Source organism: Schistocerca gregaria, chromosome 4, assembly GCF_023897955.1.
Source record: "Schistocerca gregaria isolate iqSchGreg1 chromosome 4, iqSchGreg1.2, whole genome shotgun sequence".
Taxonomy (NCBI): domain Eukaryota; kingdom Metazoa; phylum Arthropoda; class Insecta; order Orthoptera; family Acrididae; genus Schistocerca; species Schistocerca gregaria.
The window spans coordinates 410,772,263-410,798,945 of record NC_064923.1 but is presented as its reverse complement, the minus strand read 5'-3'; the positions used below and the strand labels follow the sequence as shown (position 1 = coordinate 410,798,945).

The 26,683-nt window shown below is 38.3% G+C and overlaps 1 protein-coding gene across 2 annotated transcripts in view; it reads left to right on the top strand.

Moving 5' to 3' along the window:
- LOC126266693 (uncharacterized) overlaps positions 1-26,111 on the top strand; it is a 47,305-nt gene extending 21,194 nt beyond the window's left edge. Inside the window, exons 2-4 of one of the 2 annotated variants that reach the window (XM_049971129.1) lie at positions 21,152-21,285; positions 24,399-24,583; positions 24,746-26,111. In XM_049971129.1, the coding sequence (XP_049827086.1) occupies positions 21,152-21,285; positions 24,399-24,583; positions 24,746-25,145 (719 nt within the window). In that variant the 3' untranslated portion in view covers positions 25,146-26,111. The remainder of the gene's footprint in view (positions 1-21,151; positions 21,286-24,398; positions 24,584-24,745) is intronic. The other variant, XM_049971130.1, reaches the window with a different exon arrangement.
- Positions 26,112-26,683: the final 572 nt, after the last annotated feature.

The window sequence follows — 26,683 nt, the reverse complement described above, 5'->3', positions numbered from 1 at the left end:
ATCACTTGCCTGAAGGTGCAGCTGAAGGAGTTTTCTTGGGCATTATTGCATGGATAAATGCCTTGATGGCTGGCAGTGTCTGTGACTACAGCAGTGTAGAAATAGTTAGATGCCTGACCAATTCCTAGTGCTGGTTCAGCTTTTACTGCCAAAGCTCAAGAAATTTAGCATCCATTGTGACAACTAAAACTGGGACATCCTCAGCACCAGTACAATAATACCCAGTTTCAGAGCAACATCATTTATTTAACACAAATGGATTTAAATTGTCTTTTAGTCCTCAATGCAAACAGTAGTATTTCTTGATAGAAATGACTTTACAGGCGCCAAGCTCCTGATAGGAATAAGATGAGAAATTGTTCACAACAGAAAATTATATAAGTTCAAGCACTATTATTTTATTATGCATTCATATGGAAATATAATATTAAGAGAAGTTCTACTTAAGCATGGTGGTGCTGGAAACCTCACACTCATCAGGCAAAGCATTATACAACTCAAGTCTAAATAGTTGCAGGTAAACAGTAATGACAGCTGTAGTTCACTGGTAGAGATTAAGGCAGGTAATAGCAACTGAGAGCAATCTAGCTACTTGGTGGCCTCATATTTACTCACAATGGAAGTTTATGTGACCGGCCTGCAATATCAGTGGCTCTCTTGCTGTAAGTGCGCTCACTAGGTGTGGGTGTGTTACAGTGTTACACATGTTGATAAGTCCATACATCCTAGAAGAAGAAGGAGAATAAGAAGAAGAAGAGTTTTCTGTATAATTTAGTAAAACATTCCAGAAATTCATTCTGATTTTAGATATTTATATAGCAGAGCTGAAGAATATTAGAGGGAAACAGTAGTTGTGAAGGGATTGAGACAGAGTTGTAGATTAACCAAGACATCTTGGAAGCTGGGAAAGAAAACAAGGAGAAATTTGGAAAGGGATTAAAGTTTAGGGAAAGGAAATTAAACTTTAATGCTTTGATTATAATTATGTCAGAGATAGTGAAGAATTTGGAAGAGTAGTTGAATGGAATGAATAGTGTCTTGTAAAGAGGTGATACTGTGATCATCAATAAAAGTAAAAGAAGGATGTAGCTGAATTAAATTGAGCGATACTGGGGGAATTAGACTGGGAAGTGAGTCACCATAAGTAGTGGATGAGTTTTGTTGTTTGAGCAGCAAAATAGATGATGGTGGTTGATAATGGTGTGAAATGGAAACTGATAAAAACAAGAAAAACATTTCTGAGAAAGATAAATTTGTTAACACAAAATATAAATTTTAGTGCTGGAAAGTCTTCTCTGAAGTTTTTTTTATGTAGGCTCATATGAAAGCAAAAGGTATATGATAAACTGGTATACAGTTTAGATAAAAAGAGAATTAAAGAAATGTCATGCTACAGGATGATGATAATTAGGTGAGTAGATTGGATAACTAATTATGAGACACTGAACTGAATTGGGGAGGAAATAAATTTATGGCACAACTTCACTAACAGTGGGATCAGATTATTATAGGGCACATACTGAGGCATCAAGGAACCATCAATTTGGTAATAGAGGAAAGCATTGGGGGTAAAAATTGTAGAGGGAGACCCAGGCTTGATTGCAGTAAGCAGCTTCAGATGGATGTAGGTTATGGTAGCTATGCAGGGATGAAGAGGCTTGCCTGGATAGGCCAGTGTGATGAGCTGCATCAAACTAGACTTCATAATGAAGACTACAAAACAACAACAAGATAGATAAAAGTGTGTTAAACTTGGATTAGCTGATCCAAGTTCAGGGGGAGACAAAGATAAACCATCTGTCTCTCCCGTCATCCTCACAACAAGCAGGTCCCTCTCACCCTGGCATCTGAGTGACCTACCCTTCCTTTATGGGTCAACTATAGTGTGCGATTTCACTTCTCAGCTTTGAGCCATTATATCATGTGAGACCCCATGAGTTTATTTTGTGAAGGATGTAAGGAGCAAGTTATTAAATGTTATCTGTGTCATCTTGCTGTATATTCTTTGCAGTATAAGCAGTGTTTGATCAATTGGTTGTGATTTTGATTGAGCTTTGTGCCTGTATTTGTAATGGCTAAAACTAGTTGGATATTGTGGGATAAGATGCAGGCTCTGGAATCTGCAGTGAAGTTTCTTCAAAAGTTGGGTGTTATTGTGGAATATTGTGAATACTACTTATGTGGCAATGAAACGGGGTTGACCAAGGTTCCCTGCTCATGATTTCCCAACAGCTATATGTGGCAGGGCTGAAACGATAATTTGTGGCACTAGATTAGATGTGGATTGTGGTTTGAGAAATCAAGACTCAGTTCATATATAATTGTTGCACTACTTGTGTTATCAGTTGTCTGTGAAGTATCCTGTGTATGGAATGAGAGTTTGTGAAACTCCTGTAACTGACTGTTTTTCATTTTGTGGAGAGATGTGTGCAGTTTTTATCAAGTATAGGACATCATAGGGGGCTGGGGTCCTAGTGGAGGTATGTGTATCAGTCCGGATACCCCACTGATTTTGAATTTTCTGTCCAGTAAGTCTGAGTTTTTTGAATGAATGAAGTTTTTTTTTATGTGTAGGTTACTGTTTTTCTGTTTGGATGTCGGTGTCTTAAATTATGTTATATACCTGAACTCATTTTAAATATTGATACTGCATTCTTTTAAGTTTCCTTGATTCTTCGATAGATGTGTAGAAGTATTTTTTTTATCAGTGTGTCAAGTTGAGCCTTATAGGTCAACTTAGGTGATCAATACGGTTTTATTTTAGTTTTGGTAATTTTTCTCTTTGTGTGTAGAGCTGTTTTTCTGTAGGCCTATTGGAATCAGTCTTTAGAGGTGAGCTGTACAGCACAAATGTGGTAATCCTGAATAGCTGCAACCATTGTACAACATCTGATATTCTGTGACTATCATGCTGTTTCAGCTTGAAATGGAGACAAAAGAGATGCTTAATTGTGATGAGGGACTAGTAATTTTTTAAGAACGCCTCAACAGTGAATGCTGTATACTACTAACTTCACAATGCCGGAAATATAAATGGCTGTCCTTCCTTAATGCAGTACATTCAGAAATAATTCTCAAAAGTACAAGAGCAGTGCCATACTACATGATTCAAAATCTGCTATTCATTCTTTTGAGAAGCTTCATTGCATTGTCATGCTGGATTCAGAGTAACATTCACAGATGCTGTTTTCAATGCTAAAGCTAAAGATATTATGAAAGTTGGAAGTTGTGAGGAAATATTCAAGGGTTGCCTGTTTAAGTTATATTAAAAAGAAACCATTTAATGGTACAAATAATTTAACTGTTTCCAGAAAACATTTAGCCTTAAAATGCATACATTTGCATGTGTTTGAACCAATTTTGGAAACATTTTTTGCATTCTGATGTTGATTCCCCAAAAACAAATGATTCAACAAGTTCTTCAAGTGATGAAAATCACTGTCTGTGGCAAACAGATTGTTGTATACCAGTCAGTATTACCTGCTTTTTGATCTTGTAAAACCACTGTCATGGCATGTTCAGTGTAACTAGAAAAACAAGCAGTCATTCTCTTGGAACTGTTTTCATGAACAAGTCACTTCTATGGGTTTTGGCTCATCTACAGATGTCCAAACAGTGGACTGCTATCTGGTTTGCAGCTCATATAAATATATTCAAATTGTGTTTTTAGTTACATGTTATGTACAGAGTTTTCATTCTCTCACTCAGATTTTCTTACACGAGCCTGTGTTTGAGTGTTGGCCAAATTGTGTGGGATCCATTGTAAACAGATCTTCTTCAGAGCTACATGTTCATACAAAATCAAATGTACTGCAGTCTTCAGAATTCCTGAAGAAGGCTCTCACACAGTAAGTCACATGCTGAGTCTGTTCAATCGGTTGTGCACAGCATCAATGTTTTTTTGGAACAACAGCCAATTTTGGTTGATCTTCGTGAAATTCATCTGTGATATAAGTTTGATCATTATGAAATTCTGCAAACTAATTGCAAGCAGCCTTTTTTTGAAGGTGACTGAATACCAAAAGTGGAATTAAGCTATTTGATGCAATGTGAGTGAGTTAAACTTTACAAAAAATGTAAGGATCATCCAAAGATAACTGTCATGTGAAATTTCCATTCCTTCTCAAGTTCCTTTATACACTCACTGTAAACAAACTGCTTGACCTGTTTCTGAGTTGTCATTGTTTTAACAATAAGAAATGACAAATTTTGAAAACTTAGAAAACCTACATTTCAGTCATCTCAGAGTATGTTACCCTTTTAATACTTTCATATTCTGAATATGAAGCATGTAACTGGTGTAAGAATGAATAGTAACAAGCTGTTTATAGTTTATTGTCAGTATAGTGACAGATTAAGTTTGTACAAGCTACTTTTCTTTTGTTAATGTATGTCTTAACTTGTACCACATCCCTGAAGGTTGTCCTTGATATACAGAAAACAAAAAGTGAAGCTGAACATGTTTGCTAAGCTCTTGAACCTGGTTGTTCATCCTTGCACACACGCATGCACCACTCTTTGAAAAATTCATATTGTCTGCAGATGAGAGAGTAGCACATTGTTTTCCTGAGGACTCATTCTTTATTTTAATTAATGATACAAAAAGTGTAAGAGTTTTTTTTTTTTTTTAAAAAAAAAAAAAAATTCTGAGTCTACTCACAAGTCAGATTGCTATAGAAGACTGTGCAACTTTCCCCAAACAAGTGATTCTAGTCATCGATAACAAGAAATATTTAGAACTGTAGATCATATTTTTTAATATTTTCATACCCTTCATTAGTACACTGCCCACTGTATAGAATTTCCTGTTTTGGTACTCATAAATTTGTTGTGTGTCTTTTAGCCTCAGTGCACTTGCTTCAATTTGGGTAGAGACTCCACTTCTGTCTCATGGCAGTATACATACTGCTGACTGTTTTGAACACTTAAACATCACCAAGGACTGTGTAGACCACACCACAAGCATGACTGATCATGTTCAGAGTCATCTGTTAAACTAATTTAAAAAATAATCTGTCCATTATTGGAGTATGACTTGTCGCTTCTACAAGGTACTGGCAGAAATTCAAATGCTGGCCAGCTGCTGAGAACTGCGTGCTCTGTAATCTATGGTCCGCACTGTCTGCTCAATTTCATATTGTCCATATTCTCATGATACCTTAAATAAACAATTTGTGTTTATAGTATCCCTCTCAGGCCTTAAGAGTTGCTATTTTTATGGTGCAGGCATGCAGATTAATTTAATGTTGGGTGTCTTGAGGAGTGACACAATGTTGGGTGTCTTAAGACACCAGCTAATCTTTCTAGAGGTTAAATCACAAATGCAATAAATGCAAGTTTCGTAGTCTAATCTTCAGGTATTACCTACACTACTGGCCATTAAAATTGCTACTCCAAGAAGAAACACAGATGATAAATGGATGTTCATTGGACAAATATATTACACTAGAACTGACATGTGATTACATTTTCACGCAATTTGGGTGCATAGATCCTGAGAAATCAGTACCCAGAACAACCACCTCTGGCCGTAATAATGGCCTTGATACGCCTGGGCATTGAGTCAAACGGAGCTTGGATGGCATGTACAGGTACAGCTGCCCATTCAGCTTCAACACGATACCACATTTCATCAAGAGTAGTGACTGGCGTATTGTGACGAGCCAGTTGCTCAGGCACCATTGACCAGACATTTAAAATTGGTGAGAGATCTGGAGAATGTGCTGGCCAGGGCAGCAGTCGAACATTTTCTGTATCCAGACCTGCAACATGCGGTTGTGCATTATCCTGCTGAAATGTAGGGTTTTAGAACGATCAAATGAAGGGTAGAGCCAAGGGTCGTAACATATCTGAATTGTAACGTCCATTGTTGAAAGTGCCGTCAATGCGAACAAGAGGTGACTGAGACATGTAACCAGTAGCACCCCATACCATCACGCCAGGTGATACACCAGTATGGTGATGACGAATACTGGCTTCCAATGTGCGTTCACCGTGATGTCGCCAAACACCAATGCGACCATCATGATGGTGTAAACAGAACCTGGATTCATTTGAAAAAATGATGTTTTGCCATTCGTGCACCCAGGTTCATCGTTGAGTACACCATCGCAGGCACTCCTCTCTGTGATGCAGCGTCAAGGGTAGCTGCAGCCATGGTCTCCGAGCTGATAGTCCATGCTTCTGCAAACATTGTCAAACTGTTCGTGCATATGTTCTCTTGCAAATGTCCCCAGCTGTTGACTTAGGGATCGAGGGGTGGCTGGACGATCCGTTACAGCCATGCAGATACAATGCCTGTTATCTCGACTACTAGTGATACGAGGCCGTTGGGATCCATCACGGCATTCCATAATACCCTCCGGAACCCACCAACTCCATATTCCTCTTACAGTCATTGGATCTCAACCAACGCAAGCAGCAATGTCGCAATACAATAAACAGCAATCGCAATAGGCTACATTCTGACCTTTATCAAAGTCGGAAACATGATGGTACACATTTCTCCTCCTTACACGAGGCATCACAACAACGTTTCACCAGGCAACGCCGGTCAACTGCTGTTTGTGTATGAGAAATCAGTTGGCAACTTTCCTCATGTCAGCACCATGCAGATGTCACCACCAGCGTGAACCTTGTGTGATTGCTCTGAAAAGCTAATCATTTGCATATTTGCATATCACAGCATCTTCTTCATGTCGGTTAAATTTCATGTCTCTACCACATCATCTTTGTGATGCAGCAATTTCAATGGCCAGTAGTGTACTTATGACACCTCCTGTCACCCTTTCTCTTACTGGCTGTAATTTCGTTGTTGAGTGGTCTTCAGTCCTGAGATTGGTTGATGCAGCTCTCCATGCTACTCTATCCTGTGCAAGCTTCTTCATCTCCCAGTACCTACTGCAACCTAAATCCTTTTGAATTTGCCTAATGTATTCATCTCTTGGTCTTCTACAATTTTTACCCTCCACACTGCCCTCAAATACTAAATTGGTGATCCCTTGATGCCTCAGAACATATCCAACCAACTGATCCCATCTTCTAGTCAAGTTGTGCCGCAAACTCCTCTTCTCTCCAATTCTATTCAATACCTCCTCATTAGTTATGTGATCTACCCATCTAATCTTAAGCATTCTTCAGTAGCACCACATTTCAAAAGCTTCTATTCTCTTCTTGTCCAAACTATTTATCATCCTAGTTTCACTTCCATACATGGCTACACTCCATACAAATACTTTCAGAAACACTGGCTGTAATAGTCTAACTGTAATAGCCTGCAGTGTATGTATGTGATTATAACCATTGATACAGAAGACCTTTAATGAACAGCTGAGTCCTTGTGGTAGGTTTACAGTGTCTGAGACAACTCATACTCAGTGCATTTGATTTCTGAGTACAGTGTGTTTCTCTGGCGGATGACGGTACCCAGATATTGGCCTTTAAGAGAGTTTCCTACAAACACTGTGACTGTGACAAATCGTGGGTCTTTTCCTGGATAGGACATCAAGGAAAGGAAAGGCACTTTTATCTTTACCTCCATCTTGAACTTCATCTCATCATGAATTCATGTTGGGGTGTAACTATAAATCCCCAAGTCGTGATGCTGCTGGTACTCCATTTGTCCGTGTATGTAAATTCTCAGAACAATCGATGCTGGAGCTCCAAAAATCCTCATGAATTACGTCAGAGCTCTGAAAATCCTCATGAATTACATCAACAACCTCTGTTTGATGTTAAAACAGGAGTGTGGTGTGCAATTAGTGCAAGATGAATTATTGGACCAATATTTGTCCACAAAACAATACACTCTCACAGGTATGTGAACAATATACTGCATCCTTTTTTTTTTTTTTTCTTCGAGAACCAACACCTAATGAAAAGATGTATGGTTATTTCAAATGCAAGACAACTCATCATCAATGCTTCTATGACAGCAATACTTTTTTTTTTTATGTAGAATAGTTGACTGGCCTCCTCAATCTCCAGATCTCAGACCATAGTGGAGTATGATATTTACCAGAACTGCTATGAGACTTAAGTTTAAAAATAACCAACAAGACAGACAGACAAAATAATTATATCTAAAAACAAAGATGATGTGACTTACCAAACGAAAGTGCTGGCATGTCGATAGACACACAAACAAACACAAACATACACACAAAATTCAAGCTTTTGCAACCAACGGTTGCTTCATCAGGAAAGAGGAAAGGAGAGGGAAAGATGAAAGGATGTGGGTTTTAAGGGAGAGGATAAGGAGTCATTCCAATCATGGGAGCGGAAAGACTTACCTTAGAGGGAAAAAATGACAGGTACACACAGAGGTGAGTGTGCGTGCGTGAGTGTCTACCTGTCCTTAGGTAAGTCTTTCCGCTCCCAGGATTAGAATGACTCCTTACCCTCTCCCTTAAAACCCACATCATTTCGTCTTTCCTTCTCCTTCCCTCTTTTCTGATGAAGCAACCGTTGGTTGTGAAAGCTTGAATTTTGTGTGTATGTTTGTGTTTGTTTGTGTGTCTATCGACATGCCAGCAGTTTCATTTGGTAAGTCACATCTTCTTTGTTTTTAGATATATTTTTCCCACGTGGAATGTTTCCCTCTATTATATTCAGACAAAATAATTATAATGATTTACCAAAAAACCAGTCATATTAGTTAAAATAATAAAGAACACATGGAAACTTTTCAAGCAGTTACTTGTAGAAGAACACACCTAATGAATCTCTGCATCTACATAATACTCTGCAAACCACTGTGAAGTGCATGACAGAGGGTATTTGGCATGGGGCCACATATTAGGATTTCTTACTGTTCCAATCATTTGTGGACTGTAGGAAGAATGACTGCTTAAATGTGTCTGTACATTCTGTTATTAGTCTAATCTTGTTCTCGCATAGGGGACTGAAGAGTGTATCAAGATTATTCACTCAATACTGGTTCCTGAAGTTTTGTATGTAGGCTTTCAAACAATAATGAATGATCAGGGATAATATGCTGTACCAGACATACCAAGAAATCTTCTACCCAGCCACAAATTTTGTTTTATATCTCAAACAATCATGTTTTTGCAATAAATGTTGGTGTGCTCCCCAGTCAAATGCTGTTTGGAAGTCTGCATGCAGCTGATTTGCTTGAATCATGGCTCTCATGAGAGAAAAGTGCAAGTCCGCTTTCACATGACTGATATTTTTGAAGTCCATGATGGTTAGCATGGAGGAGGTCATTCTGTTTGAGTTGTAGGATTCTTCACCTGTTGGACATCAATGAGATTGGATGGCAGTTTTGTAAATCACTTCTGTTACCCTTTTTGTAGGCAAGTATAACCTGGACTTTTTTTTACAATCACTGATCACAGTTTTTGTTCAAAAGATCTGCAGTATATTTTTATTAAAATGTTAGTTAACTCAGCTGCAGATTCTGTGCATAATCTGACAAGATCCCACTGTGCCCTTAAACCTTGTTTAACTTTAGCTGTTTCTTACACACACACACACACACACACACACACACACAAATGTGTATGTGCCCCTGTATGGCACAATGCAGGAGTGCTGTTCGGCAGGTGGACTAGGTTGGGGTGAAGGGAAAGTGTCAGGTTGAGTGGGGGAGTGTGTTGGGTGAGGTGTGAGGTAGAGAGAGGTGGGAGGGAGGAATAGGGGTTATGAGGAGGGGTAGCAAATGGCTTGGAGGAAGGCATACAGTTTGCTGGTTGGGAATATTGGAGGGAGGTGTGGCAGATGCATGCATTAAGTATGTGATGCATGGGTGTCAGAGCCAGTGGGAAACAGTGCTTGATGAATGTGACATGGAGAGGTGAATTGGGAAATGTTGACAGAACAGAGGAAATGAAAGATGTTGAATGGAGATACAGTTGCTTTGAGACCAAGCAGTTCCATGAGCAAAGGATATATTGCAGAAATAGCTCCCATCTTCGTAGTTCAGAAAAGCTGGTGTTGGGAGAAGGATCTAGATGGCTCAGATTTTAAGCAGCAATTGAAATCGAGCATGTTGTGCCCAGCTGCATGTTGTGCCATTGAGTGATCAATTTTGTTCTTGGACACAGCTTGGCAGGGCCTTCATACTGGTGGACAGCTGGTTGGTTGTTTTATTGACATAAAGAACAGTGCAGTGATCGCAGTAGAGTTGGTACGTGACATGGCGGTTTTACCAAATGGCCCAACTTCTGATGAGTAAGGATAAGCCTGCAAAAGGAGTTGAATAAGTGGTGCTGGGTCTTACATCTGGATCTTCCACAGGGATGTGATCCCTGTGACAAGGGGTTGGGAGTTAGCAAGGCATAGGGATGGACTAAGTTGTTGTGAAAGTTGAATGGGTGACAAAGCGGCACTTTACCAGGGGTGGGAAGGATATCTGGTAGGATATCCCTCATTTCAAGGCATGATGATAGATAATCAAAGCTCGGGTGGTATTGTGTGACGAGGGGGCACTCTTTTGTAGCTGATTCTTGGGGTGGTGGGAGATTTAGGGGTGTATGAGGATATGGCACAGGAAATCTCTTTGCAAACTATGTTTGGAGGGTAGTGCCTGTCTGCGAAGGCTCTCGTGAGATCTTCTGCATACTAGGCAAAAGGGGTTCTCAACACTGCAGATATGGCATACACAGGTGACCAGGCAGCATGCGAGGGACGTTTTGCTGAAGAAGGGATGACAGCATTTGAAATGCAAGGACTGTCAGTGCTTAGTGGGTTTAACATAGACAAAATTTGGATGGAGCGATCAGAAAGGTGGAGGTGAACATACAGGTAGGCGGCTCATTGAAGATCAGGTGGAGCAGATGGGAGAGAAGGTCTTTACGTTGTGAAGGAATGAGAGGTTTTGTTTTGAGCAGTTGATTGGAGGTAAAGGTCAATAAGAGAAGAAATTCTTTCAGTAAGAGCACAATAACATGCTGCAATGGGGCATACAGGATTGCTGGGTTTATGTATTTTGCAAAGCATGTAAAAGGTGGATGTCATTGGGTAGTGAGGGAGGTGGACTCTGGGGGAGAGATCTGGGAGGGCTTGTGGATTTCAGTAGGTGTTGGAGGTTACATTGCACTTCTGGGATGGAATCACTATGGCAAAACTTGTATGTGCAGGAGTCAGACAGTTTGTGGAGGCCTTCTGTCAAGTAGTGACTGCAGTTCTGTAGAGAGGATGATTGTTTTGATGTTTGTATGGCTGTCCTTTCTTCTGGTGGAAGGTTAGTGTTTTTAGGAAGGGACAGGGGGAAAGGATTGTAAGGCCAAGTTGGAGGCAAGAAATACAGCCTGGAAGTTTACTTGGAGATGATTAGGTGGGTGGTGGTGGGAGGGGGTCATGCTCCGATGGCAGTATGAACTGAGAGAGGCAAGGTTCAGTGTTGAGATTAGGTTGGCTATAGTTGCAAGATTAGTGGTAAAGATGTGTTTCCATTGTGGGAGAAGGAGAGTAAGCTTTTGACAAGTTCAACATGATTATACTTGGATGTAGATCTGAATGTGAGGTCTTTGGATAGAATGGAGACTTCTGTAGGATTGAGGATTTTGGTGGGAAGGTTAACAACAGTGTTTTGGGTTCTGGATTTTGTGGAGTGTTGAGAGGGAGTTTTATAGGACTTGGCCAATTTGAAAATGTCAGCTAGGCAGGGTCTGGGTGCTAGGTAGTAGTTCCATCCCAGAAGTCCAACATAATCTCCAATCCCTATTGAAATCCATAGGCCCATCACAGAATCTCCCCCCAACAAGTACATTTCCCTCTCTGCCCCAACAACATCCCGCACACCCACATTCTACATGCTCCCCAAAATCCATAAATCCAGCAAGCCTGGATGGCCATTTATAGCTGTTTATTGTGCTCCTAGTGAAAGAATTTCTACTCTGGTTAACAAACACCTCCAACCAATTGCTCAAAACCTAGTTTCTCACATCAAAGACACTAATGACTTCCTTCACCAACTCTCCACTGTCCCCACCTATTTACCTGTTTAATCCATACTTGTCACTGATGAAGCCAGCTCCCTATATACCAACCACCTCTGTAAGTGCGCATGTGTGTTTGTGTCAGTTAATCTTTGTACTCTAGCTCGAGAAAGGATGTAGTCCAAAAGTTAGCAAATTTTCTGTCTTTTTTTTTTGTGTGTGCCTGTTGAAGACCCAATCCTTCTGCTTTTCAGTGAATGGTTTCCCTTACCCCTAAAGTATTTTTATTCTACCTGAACGTCCATACTATAACTTACAATTCATTGCTGCCAAATGAGCTGAAGAATTCTTGTGAATGAAGGTAAAAATCATAAGGAGAAATGAGGTCTGGCAATCGTATTTGATTTGGACTATCAAACATTTTAACACTTAGTGAAAGAATTCGTTATCTACCATTCTGCAGGCAGACATGAATTCTTCATTAACAGTGCCACTGCTATAAAAAAGGGAGATCTACATCATTTTTCACCCTGCAATTTTGAAGGTGCAGTGTTTTTATCTTGGCGATATTCAGTGTTCCATTTGGAAGTTATGTTGTTTTGTTTCAATATCACGAGGGGGGGGGGGGGGGGAGTAAGTCTCGTTACCAATAATAATCATGTCTAAAATATCTCATCACAGCCAACTCAGGATAAGAAGACTTGACAAGTTTCAACATGACCAACCATTTGCACCTGTGTTGGAGCATATGACATTGATCTAATTGTTGCAGTACTACGGTCACAGTGATCCACACTCAATCTAAGGGTGAAAATGATTCTATGAATTGCACATGGATGACAGAGTTCAGAATCACTGCTTCCTGTTGTAATATATCCTCTCCCATGCCAGAGCAAAGCCAAGGCCATACAATTGTCTGATTTGTAAGGTGTGACATCATGTGCAACAAGTGCACAAAAATGGCCAGTGGCTAAAAAAAGGGGCATTAGTTGGTGCTTCGAATTGTCTTCTACAACATTCTTCTGTGCTTCATAGTTGCCTCTGAATGTTACACTACTTTTAACACTTGAATGGTAATAAAATATCTTGTGTTGCTGGCAGTGTCAGTGGTTATGATGAGAACAACAAATATCACATTTTCAACTTCTCAGCCAATGAAGAAATGCATTTGAAGTGGATATCTATTTTCAAGAGGAATAATTTCCATTTCTGCTGAGGATTGTGTGGTAAGTAGATTCATTTTTAACAAAAGTATGTGACAGTTAACATTTGATCCCCGGTGCAAGTTTTAGAAGTGAAAGTACAGGGTGGTTTTTCATTTCAGAAGTTTAATATTTTCATTTTCCCCCCTAAAATATTGTGTTGTGCCATATGCAGTAGGTCTGACAATGAATTGCACCTATAAACAAGCAACAATTTAGAAAAACTGCTGTACCCTACAAATTTCCTAATTGTTCTTCATATTTCTTCATAGAAAAGGCAATTATCAGATGCTGACCAGCATGTAAATCAGCTATAGATTGAATTATGGGCAATGAAGAGCTTCTGATAGAATCCTGTTAAAATCACTAGTAGAATTGTGGAAACTCATTGTGAGGCACATTTTGCTTAATAGCTACTATAAAATGCAAAATGGTGAAATGCAGAGGTTATTACACAAGAGAAAACTGAAAACTGTTTTAGTACAACACATTTTAAACAGAAAAACTAAATAGAGCTGTGCATACATTTAGTTATTAGTTTGCTTCTTCCTAAATAGAGTTAATGCATTTCTTTGGTTACGTATGGGCCTTCACAGCAAACAGCATATACTGTAAGTTTGTTTGGGCAGGGTGGGGGGTCAGTTTGTTTCTTCCTGTACTCATGTGTAATTTATTTTGTCTAAACTATTTTCAGTATGTGTGCCCTAATTTGTTCGTTACATTTTATCTCAATAATTCTGATGGTCATTGAACCTCTTACAATTCTGGTAATAAGTTACTCAACTTATTACCAGAATTGTAAGAGGTTCAATGACATAGCTCGCGCTATTCGTCCATGAGGCTCAGAGAGCCATAAACACGGGTTCACAGGTAGATGCCGTGTTTCTTGACTTCCGCAAGGCATTCAATACAGTTCCCCACAGTCATTTAATGAACAAAGTAAGAGCATATGGACTATCAGACAAATTGTGTGACTGGATTGAAGAGTTCCTAGATAACAGAATGCAGCATGTCATTCTCAATGGAGAGCAGTCTTCCGAAGTAAGAGTGATTTCAGGTGTGCCGCAGGGGAGTGTCATAGGACCGTTGCTATTCACAATATACATAAATGACTTTGTGGATGTCATCGGAAGTTCACTGAGGCTTTTTGCAAATGATGCTGTGGTGTATCAAGAGGCTGTAACAATGGAAAATTGTACTGAAATTCAGGAGGATTTGCAGCAAATTGACGCATGGTGCAGGGAATGGCAATTGAATCTCAATGTAGACAAGTGTAATGTGCTGCGAATACATAGAAAGGTAGTTCCCTTATCATTTAGCTACAAAATAGCAGGTCAGCAACTGGAAGCAGTTAATTCCATAAATTATCTGGGAGTACGCATTAGGAGTGATTTAAAATGGAATGATCATAAAAAGTTGATCGTCAGTAAAGCAGATTCCAGACTGAGATTCATTGGAAGAACCCTAAGGAAATGCAATCCGAAAACAAAGGAAGTAGGTTACAGTACACTTGTTCACCCACTGCTTGAATACTGCTCAACAGTGTGGGATCCGTACCAGATAGGGTTGATAGAAGAGATAGAGATGATCCAACAGAGAGCAGCATGCTTCATTACAGGATCATTTAGTAATTGCGAAAGCATTACAGAGATGATAGATAAACTCCAGTAGAAGACTCTTCAGGAGGGATTCTCAGTAGCTCGGTACGGGCTTTTGTTAAAGTTTCGAGAACCTACCTTCACCGAAGAGTCAAGCAGTATATTGCTCCCTCCTACGTATATCTCGTGAAGAGACCATGAGGATAAAATCAGAGAGATTGGAGCCCACACAGAAGCATGCCGGCAATCCTTCTTTCTACGAACAGTAGGAGACTGGAATAGAAGGGAGAACCGATAGAGGTACTCAGGGTAACCTCCGCCACACACAGTCAGGTGGCTTGCGAAGTATGGTTGTAGATGTAGATAGTGATGAGTGTTTCACTGCCAGGCCATGGAATCGAGTGTGAAGACTCCACTGTGGCTACCAGTAGGCACACAACTTCAGGCATATGGCTCTACTGTAGCCAGTGCTGGCAACATGCTATTTGGTAGATAGTTGATGTCTGAGCTTTAATGCAAATTTTTAAGCTGTGTTAATACCTCATATTCTCACTATACATCCTACTTTGTTTCTATATTATTCTCGTATGTTAAAGTGTATTTTGTTTGGCTTCATTTCCACTGTTTTTCTGTGTATGCTGTGCTGACGGTGTATACATATAATTGCTTTGGTCATTAGTTTTAGGAGGTGACTTGTTCTCCTTTTCTGACTTAATAAGGAGACCCTGCTGTTCATATTTTAGGGATTTGTGTGCAAAAAACCTGACTGGGTATCAATATAAATTTAAAACTGCATTGCTAATTATTCTTTCCAACCAAGCATCATTTGTTAAAAGATGGCCAATATACAGTATATCTGTGAAAAAACCATTATTGAGTGAAATACATACCGAGTTGAGACTTTATTCATTTTGAAGTTGGGGTTCTTGCTCTTATTGTTAGTAAATTATTGTTTGTAAAATCATAATACTGGAAGAGTGCTTCAGCAGTTTTCGTTATAAAGGGCAAGGTGTTCATGGAATGCCCAAATGTTCATAGATTTTTTGGTTGTACTTATAGGTTTCATGTCTGGTTTATTGGTATTTGTACTATTTTGTCATGCACCAGCATGTATTGCACTAAAAATTTGCTTTGTAAAGCTGTTATCACCATAGTTGTATACTGCTCAAAGTTTTCAGTTGAATTTTCATAATTACTTAAAAGTACAAAACATAACTATTGTAATTTTAGTTACCCAGGCAATGATGATGATAAAATGAAATCAGTCCATATAAAACAATGGTAAGCTCACTATTTTATGTCCAATATAATATATTTAAAAAAAATGATGAACATATTTTTAATTGAAAAATGTAATTCTCATTAATTTCATTTACATCACTTGTCATAGCAACATATAGCAACTGGTATTTATCACTTGACAAAGCAGTGTTAGTCCAACAGTTTCATTGGAGATTTTCATGGCACAGCCCCAAGCTCGTAATGTGATTTCTTCGCTGTAGGGATTTGCTCTCTTGGCTTCATTGTTAAGCTGGCATGGTAAACAATTCCTCTGGCCCCAGTTGTGCCAGTATGATGGCATAATGCAGAAAATCTTGTCTCATTATGCCAACATACCAGGAAGGCTACATAAATTAAAAGATGTGTTTTATTATTTTGCAGCTTCACCGCATGGTTAATGCTGTGCCATGTTTCCTCCATGAAGAGATACAGAGGTTGGGCAAAAATTTGGAAACATCAATAACACGTACCATACCTAATACCATGTACAAAACCAGTTTGCATTCAAAACAGCTTCAAGTCATCTCTGAATGGAGAAATAAGGGTCCTTTGTGGTTTTCAAGTGACTATTACACTGTTCTTGCTGCAAAATAGTGGTAAGGTGGGTAACAATGATGGAGGTGGATAGTGATCATGCACCCCTTTTTTGCAAAGTCAACCACAAAGGCTCAATAATATTGAGATCTGGTAAATGTGGTGGCAAGGGAAAACATGAAAATTCATCCCCGTATTGACAAAACCAGTACTTGATGATGCAAACTTTGTGAACATGGTCCCTGTTCTCTTGGAACACTGTATTACTATTGGGGAACAAACACTGTTCTGTGAGATGGACCTGATCAGCCAAAATGGTCACATAATCATTGGCAATAGTGTGACTTCACAGGGTAACCATGGGGCCCATGGAACACCACAATATGACTGCACAGATCTTCACTGGACCACCACTGTATTTCACTTCTGGGAAGTGAACTCATTCGAAGTTGGAAACAGTGTGAAACAAGACTCATCCAACCAAATGACATTCTTTCATCATGCCATACTTCAGGTTTTATGGCTTTGGCACCACATTTTCCTGTTACAGGCATTTGTGTTGCTGATGAGTGGTTTTGGAATTTCAGGTCACCCTCCAGTTCCCTGCTTATGGAGATATCTTCATGTTGGTTTTGTGTTGACAGGTTTTGGGGGTCTGACATTCAGTTCTGCAGTGAGTTTTGCAACCGCCATTGTCCTATTTCTTGTCACAATCCTCTTCCGTAACCATCTATCACAATCACTCAGTGCACACTTTCGTTCGCGTTGTGACTTAGTGAATAATGTTTTTCTGGTTTCCTTGTCTGTGGTATGAGTCCTTAATATGGTGCCTCTTGAAACACAAAGCACCCTTCATATAAGCATCAATAATTTGCTCACATTTGCATTCACTTAGCTCTGACATGATGCACTAACAGCTACATGGCGTACTGTTCTGGCTATGATTAACACTTACACTGTATCGAGGACATTGTACAGATGCCGTTCATGTTCAAATTCAAACAGTGCAACCTGCAGGCTCAGCTAGGATCTCCATTTATGTTTAGATATGCTTTTCTTACAGTGTTTTCATATTTTTGAGCAACCCCTGCACATTATGTATGAATCCACAATCTCTCGATAATATGAATTAAAATTTTCTTGATCTCCAAGAATTTCATGTGGTTACATATTAACACAAACTTTTGCCAAATTATTGCCCAGTGTTTGTCTTCAAGTGGTACTTGACAGGCATGTGGTTGATAGTCTAATCCTGATATAGCCACATTTCAGCTATGTTGTCAATGTACTAAGTGTATTGTCATAAAATGCAATGTTTTCACCTTGGATCTGTCATGTCATTTTCAAATTTATGACAGCCAGTTCCCAAGCTTTACAAATCTTTAACCAGCCACCTTCATTGAGATGATTTTGAGATATTCTGATCTGTCACTTACTTTATTATTTCATTAATTAATATCATCAAGAGACCAGGCATTCATACATGATCATTGGTGGTATTAAGAATTAATGTAAATAGAAACATTTGCCATCTTGAGACAGAGTACAACCTCAGACTGGGGAAGGGTAGGAAAGGGAAATGGCCATTTTCTTTCATAGGAACCATTCCAGCATGAGCTCTAAGTGATCACTGCTGAGATCAATGTTTTATCAAATTTTGAGCAACACAACTATATTGTGGAATACCTCAACAGATCTGATTACTAGAATTTCCTTGCTGCATTCCCAGGGAGTGTCTCAAGCTTCTCATCCAAGATTGTCATCCCAATGAATTTATGAATTTACATCAGATGAAACATTTAAAAAAAAGGATTTCACTTATTTATATAAGTGAACCAGATGAAAAACATATTCAGAGTATACAAGATTTCCTCTCATATTTACAAAGGCACATTTAGGCATTGTTAGTCTACTGGGTACCAAGGTACATGAACCTTCCAGGAAATAATTCAGCTGATACGCATTTTTATAGAGTGCACATACTATCAAAATGGATAGTATTCTTGTGTGGGATCAGCACGCTATTGGATCACAGGACTGCTTCAGTGGAAGGAAGAATATTTGAATGTGAATGATACTAATAATTGGCCAGAGAAACCAGCAACCTAGCAATGGCATATCTCAAAAAATCACTGAGATAATGTGAAGCATTCTCAATACTCTGATTCATTCTTCATTCAGAAAACCTGCCAGAATGCCGCAGTTTTAGTGTACATTTACCTGTGTGCCTTATTTTGGAAGAATGTATTTTGTTTTCTGAAATGAGGCCGGGAACTTGCTATCTATAATGTACATGGTGATTCAAAAAGAAAGGAGAGATTTCAGTTGTTTATTACAGACAAACTGTAGAAGATAGAAACACATGATTCATGTCACTGGATAGAGGGAAGGTTCAAAGTTTTGACACAGTTGTGCTGTTGTTTGTTTGTAGTAACATGGCAATTACACCACAAATGAAATCATCTTGTACAAAGTCAATCCGTTGTTCAAGTGCAACATGCATTTTGCTGTCGATTCTGCTGTGGCCACCCACTTCACACATCATAGCACCTACTCCATTGGCATCCCACTTCAAGTCCAACCAACATTGGATGCCTGCATCACAGGATATATATTCACCAGAAAAATCTATGTTGTCCGTGTTGACAACACAAATATTTACCAGCAGCCACAATACAACACGACACCATGTCATCACCAATGGCCCCCAGGGACCGCTACCCATTGGCGGAAAATGCCAAACAGCTTTACCAGAGATCACAGCTAGCCCAGAAATGTCCTTGCTATGCCAGGCACGTGATCACAAATAGTTCCAGCAGATACATCTGCGAAACAAGCTTTATAGGGCGGTGCACTGCCAGCAAAGGGCAGTTTGATGCACCGCTGGGAAGTATGCAGAGCTACCATCCTAGCAGCCACCACCAGATGCTTCTTCTAGCTGGTCAATCTCTTGCCCATAGACTTCATACAATCAACCAACACCTTGAAATTGTATAATTGTTTGATTGTGATCCCTTCCCATGAAGTGTTGGGTCTTTTTTATTATTATTTGTTATTGTATATTGGTGACGATCTGCAGTTGGGATCAAGTCTGTTGTTTGTTTGGAAATTGCATTATTGTTTGGTTTTGATGAGTTCAATTAATTGTTTTTGGACTTGTATTTTCTGCATTTCTATTCTGCTAGTGCAGTAATTCAGATTCAGCAAGAAGTCACCTCTTCACAAGCAGATTTATGACTGGCGTAACACAAAATTCTTGTAAGTTGATTGCATATGCAAAGGGAAGACAACTGATTGGCAATGCAAGTCTGATGAAAGTGTCTAGTGTATCTGAGATTGCTCATAAGGAGCCCTCAGAAGTCCACAAACAGGCAGGAGGAACTTCAACAATGGTGTGGCCTGTGGTCTGTTCTGAAATGACACCTGCATATGAAGCCTTGCAACATGCAGCTATTGCAGCAATTGCATCCAGGTAACCACAATAGAAGATATGAATTTTACATTTCAGTTCTCCAATATATGACAGAGGATTCTTTTTCTGAATGTCTCATCTTTTCAGATGATTTGACATTTCGTCTACTGGGTAAAGTAAACCACCATTGTGTAAGAATTTGCGGGTCACAAAATCCTGGTGTCATCGAACATGAAACTCACTGAAACTGAATGTGTTTTGTACTGTTTCTGTTCACAAAGTTTATGGACCTTCATTTTTGCAGAAGAAACTGTGACAGGCATGTCATACTTGGACATGCTACAAAATTGGTTGTTTCCTCAACTTTAGCACTCTGCCTCACTTTCATCTTGGTGCATGGCAGTATCTTAATACCATCCCACAATATTGGATTGGAAGAGATGGACAACAAGATCTTGTTCATTGCTTTTGACCTCCCAGATCATTTTTTGTTGTAGAGGTATATAAAAGACACAGTCTTTGTCCCACCTATAGCATTTAATCTTCAAGAGAAGAGAAATCATATTGTTGAAGCTGTCAATTAAATAAACAGGACCTGTTGATTCATGTAGGGAAAGAAGTGGACTACCATTTTGAAGTTTCGTGAGCAATGCTTGGTGCTCATGTTGAGTATATAGTATAGTGTTTGTCTGTGCAAACATAAAACTTCAAGCATTTCTCTATCCAGTAACATGTGCAATGTGTTTCTATCTTTTATAGTTTGTCAGTAATAAACAATTGAAATCTGTTGTTTCTTTTTGAATCACTCTGTATAGTAAAAGTGTTAAACGCCTTCCAATTTTTAGTGTGAAATTGCATTTTATGCCTAAATTGTTAGGAAGTAAAACTTAAGGTTTTCTGCAGATAGTTGATTTTGACCACATAGTAATAGATCAAATTACAAAATAATATAAGCAAAACAAGAAATGGTAATGGAAAATGAAATACTATATACACAAATGAATAAAGGACTTCTTATTTTGAAGTCCTTCATTCATTTGTGTGTATAATATTTCATCTGCTACTACTGTTTTCTGTTTCATTTATATTATTTTGTCAGTTGATTTACTTGCTTCTTCATTGTCTGTGTTCCGCATGGATGTTAACAGCTATATTCTTCCAACTGTCACCATAATGTCTCATATATTATCAGTACTTAGTATGGTATATTATTTTTATTTTCAGCAGGCACACAGGCAAAAACGGGTGAAAGAGCTTCAAAGGTGAAATGGGAGCCAGCGAAACCTTTAAGGAGACCAGACTTCATTCAGTCCTCTGAATTTGGGCACCGAAAGCACTTCTATCCAACATATGAGCAGGTAATTAGTGTGGAAATTCAGTTCATGGCTTTTTTCAGTATTCTTTTTATCCTAGTAAGCAACAAAAGCTACTATCCAGAGTATGGTAGCTCTCATTTCTTTGATTTTGTATTTCTTGCCTGGCTGTGTTATCACAGAAAATAACAATATTATTTAATTGTTGCATCTACTTACACAACAAGTATCTCAGTGGTGTTTCTATACACAGGCAGAAACAGCTCCTTAAGTAATAGAAACACAATGAACATGCGCTGGTAAAACAAGTGCAAAACATTTTGAATTCAGAAATACATCTATTCACAAATATAAAAAAGGGATTGAAAACCACTGACAACACAACTGGGATAAGATGCATCCATATCAGAAGACTTTTTACTCCTATATTTGCTCAGTAGTAATTTTATTTCCTTACATAGGTCATTCCTTCCCATTAGATCATATGAAAGTAGCCTGTGAAAAATATATACCAGGTGATTCAAAAAGAAAGAACAGGTTTCAGTTGTTTATTACAGACAAACTATAAAAGACAGAAACATATTGCATATGTCACTGGATAGAAGAAGGTTCAGAGTTTTGTTCCATCTATGACAACTACTCTCCAAGAGCTGAGAAATTGAACTGCTGAAGCTGTCGATTAAGTAAACAGGAGCCTGTTGATTTGTGTGTGGAATGAAATGGACTACTGTTTCACTGTTTATTGAGCAATGCATGGTGCTCATTTGAGTATGTGGTATAGTGTCTTTGTGAGCATAAAACTTTGAATCTTTATCTATCCAGTGACATGTGCAACGCATTTCCTTCTTTCTTGTCTATAATACAGGCTGTTTCAAAATGAACATACCGGTTTTATGGCATTGTAGCATCTATTAAGTTCAACTTACAGCTATAAATAATATGCCAAATGAAAGAGCAACTCAAACAGTTTTGTTTGTATACCTATACACAATGGGAAGAGTATAGAATGACAAAGAGTGACTGAAAAAGTGTTGAACGAGTGCGTGTCTTTCACGCTTAGCCCCAAGAAATATCCCCATGGAAAGTTTATGGGCCTTCTTTTTTTGGTGAATCAACTGTAACTGATGTTTCTTATCTTGATGTGCTACAACTATGGCCAGTGCCTCAATGGGAAGAAGCTGAACAACATATCTTTATTTGGGAGCAAGATGGTGCGCCGCCTCACTAGCATAACTCAGTACACAACTGGTTAAACGACGTTGTATCCAACCGGTGGATTGGGTGCAAGGGGCTCGTTGACACAGCATTTTATGTATTACCTCCACGTACACACATGATCTGACACGATCATGTGTATGTGCCTACAATACCAGCTGATCTATCCGACTTTAGAAACTGTTATTGCAACAGTTACTGCTGAAGCATTGATCAAGGTTTCAGAACAAACCTCGTCTAGTGACTTGATATGTGATCGGCGTTCACACTGAATAATTGTAAGAAAAACTGTTTATTTTTCTCTTTCATTGTTTATAATTGTAAGGTGAATGTCATATGTTCTATAAAGCCTTAGAACCCATATATTCATTTTGAAATGCCCTGAAAATTAAATCTGTTTTTGAATCAATCTGTACATCAGTAAATGAGACTATAATACAGTAAAGGAACTGTAGGCTCGAATGGCATTGGCTGTGATAGATCTTTCTTTTAACAATATCATTAGAGCTATAGCAATTTTACTTCAGGGCCAAAATTGTCTCAGTAATTCATGTATTGTGTTCATAGATCTGAGCATTTGAGAGAACCATTAGTGATGTGCATCAAGTCGAGATGTGCTTTATAACTGAAATGTAATCGTAATAAACTGTGTTTGCATGTTGAACCAGAACACCACTGACAAAATTTCATAGGTTGTCCAGGGATATTTTTCTGACTCTTTTGGTGTTAGATCTTTGGTAATGTAATTACAACCTCTTTTCAAGACACCATCCATTCCATTTAATTGCTCTTCCAAGATCTTTGCCACATCTGACGGGATTACAGTGCAGTGTCACCAGCAAACTATAAAATTGTTTATTTCTTCTTCCTCCACTTCAGATCCCTTTCCAACTCTCTCTTTTGTTTTCTTTACTGCTTGCTCAGTGTACTGATGGAATAACATGGGGGATAAGCTATAACCACCCCTTACTCCTTTCACAGTCATTCCCTGTCCTTTCATGTTGTTTGGTATGGGGGTGGTTATTGTACATGTTGTACATAACTTTTCAGTCCCTGCTACCTTCAGAATCTTGAAGTGTGTATTCCAGTCAATATTATCAAAGGATTTTTCTAAATCTCTAATTTATGAGGAATTTATCTGATAAGATATTCTATTTATCTGTCTTCAAGTACTAATTAATCCACTGTCACTCACCAAAGCAACTAATCCCCAACAATAGCTAATGCTTTCAGCTAGAATAAAACACAGTAATACTAGAAGCAATTACATTAGAGAAGAGAGCAACAGATACCAAGTATCGTTTTCTGTTTAGTAGTGTTACAGCTAATGCCAGGCCCTTCATCTTATGTCCTTCTATAGGTTGCACACAAAAATAGTCTTTAGCTGGACAATTCTTTTTCAAGAACAGTCATATAGTTTCCTCATCCATTTAGTCATTTGTTTTTGTGTAAAGTACATGATAAGGAATTGTGCACCTTCTAGTGCCAAACAAAAATAAACATGAAATAGTATTATACAAATTGTACACTGCATTTGACCATGTTTGCAATGTGATACACCCTAAGAAATATTGTCATGAAAAACTATTTTAGTATGTTGTATAAAGTGCTCACATCAGTGGAGAAAAAGTTTGGTGATTGGACTGACACAGAAAGCTAATAATATATTGGATAGTATATTGGACAATTTGAAAAAACACATGCTTTGCTTGTTATTCTGGAAGAGTGCATTTCCAGAGTACAATAGGAACAGCAAGAGAATATGCTATAAGATATTCTGGATGTATCCTGCACTGTTCAACACTTTCAGCATACAGCAGAGATTTATGGTCAGTGTAAGCTGTAGCTCCACACTTTATCTCACTATCTGCAAATATAAAATATGTGCACAGCCAATCAGAAAAAAGCCAAAAGAATTTCTAAAATTTTCTCTTATGTGACAGGATCCAGTTGATATGTTTTATCTTATTGGTATGGAATATCAACGAATATGGGCTAGAGAAAGGACTGCATGGGAAGAGCAATACTATCCCATACCCACAGAACGTAAAGTATTAAAAATCAGAGCAGTAAAGAAACCAAAGACTGCAGCAAAAAAAGCTCAGCCTGCCCCATTTAAGATGAAGAAGTAAGTACTTATGACATACAGTAGCATAAAAAGTGTGAAATATATAGTGGTAGTAGACATGAGTCTGATCTTTTCTTTTACCAACCAAGTTTGACTACTACTTTCACTAATGATAAATGAAATGTACATTGAAACCCTGGTCTTTTCTATCTCTGTTCACAGGTTTCAGAATATACCTGCAAGGACAGATCACCAAAGACCTCCAAAGATTGCACAGGCAGAGCAGAGAGGAGATGCATTGAAACCTTGTACTTGTGACCCAGATAAACTCAAGCAGGGTGACCAGAATGCAGTTTCTAAAGCACTTACACCCAAACTTACTGCAAGAGAAAAAGATGATGAAACACAAACAGATACAGAAAATGAAAAAAAGTTGGAATCTGCTAGTTGTCATTCCGATCTTCAGAAGCCACATGACCACAGTTCAGATTGCAAGTCACATAAATCTCACAATTCTAAAGATGAATGTTCACATACACACATGAAAGGAGAAGAAGCAAAGGATTCTGTTTGTTGTTGTGACATGCAGAACGAAGACGCTCAGGAACCAGTTGGTAATTGACAGGAAATGGCACAAGTAAAAGTATAAAAGTGACTAAGATTGTCCTGTAAAAGTATGAAAATAATAATAAATTCTGTTGAAAAAGAAATTAAAAATCAGGAAATTTTTGCGTGTTGCAGAGTATGATGTGTACATATTTCAGTATCTTTTTCTTTCAGCTGTAAACAGCATTTGTAAACTTCAAGGATCTATATTGTGTTGTGCTCGGATGCCACATTTAGACCTTTAATCATACTACTACAAGTTTTGTGTGACTTTATATTTGATTGGCGGCATAACATGTATCTATCAAGGCATTATATAAACTTCAAGAGCATGCAAACTAGGACCAAGTTCTTAAATTTAATAAGAATTTTTCAGAAATCTCAATAAATTAAACATTTAGGAATAATGAAGACAGTGCATCAGCTCATACAGTAGACGAAAATACATAACAGCAATTTGATTTTACCACTGTGGGTGAAAACCAGAGATGTCCTAAGAGCTGTTTACATCAGCCTCTGTTTAAATTGTCCAAATAGCCATTTATGCTTCATCTACATCCAGTCTCTAGAAGAATTAATAATACATTACAAAGCTAAACAAAGACATACTTCTCTTTAGATAATTTTTAGTGCAGTTTTTCAATGTCCACATTGTAACGTTCAACAGAAACACAATCTAGGCATGCAAAAATTATCAGATTTTCTTACATACTTTAATTAGACTTCTGTACTTGTATGTCAAACAGAGCACACTTGCAGCAAAACGCTGTTTTTCTTTAGTGTATTAAAGTTACACCATCAGCGGCCACAACCATCATGTGGCTTAAAGGTGAACAACCTGCAATTCCTCAGACAACCAAAACTACAGTTGAGCTGCATTCATTATAATTTAAAACACCAAATTAATGTGATAAATATACATTTAAATTGAATTGTATCAAATGTCCTCACTGTAAATTAAATGATGAAACCATTAATTGTCTATGTGTATAAATCATTTACACTTCCTGCCCAGAACCACATAACTACTATAGGGACTGTACTCTACTCACTTCTTAATGGATAGAAATTAAGTGATTAATATTTTCCTGCAGTTGAATGTCAATCTGTGTGAAATACAGAGCTGGTGCAGTGTGAACACAAGTTTTAAATGATGTTTGCAGTTACATTGGTATGGTGTTCCCAATCTTTGCCATTATTTTCATTTATGCCATTTATTGTTGTATGGTCAGATTTATTCAGAAAACGAGCAGGAAGACAGTGGACCAGCATAGCCAGAAACAGAAAGAAGTGGAAAAAATGAAAACTAAATTAAGTGATCAAGTGTAATTCAATGTGTAGTGTGGTACCCTCTTACACGGACTAGCTCACCACATGAGTCTTTGAAAGCAGCTACCCCTACTTATAGGAGGCCTTTGCCCTCAATGGGACAACACAGGCTACTTCCATTCATTCATTCATTCATTTATTGTTGCATGAGTCCATAGTGATATGGCCTATATTTTTAGTTGTATGTAATTTTAGTGGCATTCATATAAGCTGTATAGCTTTGGC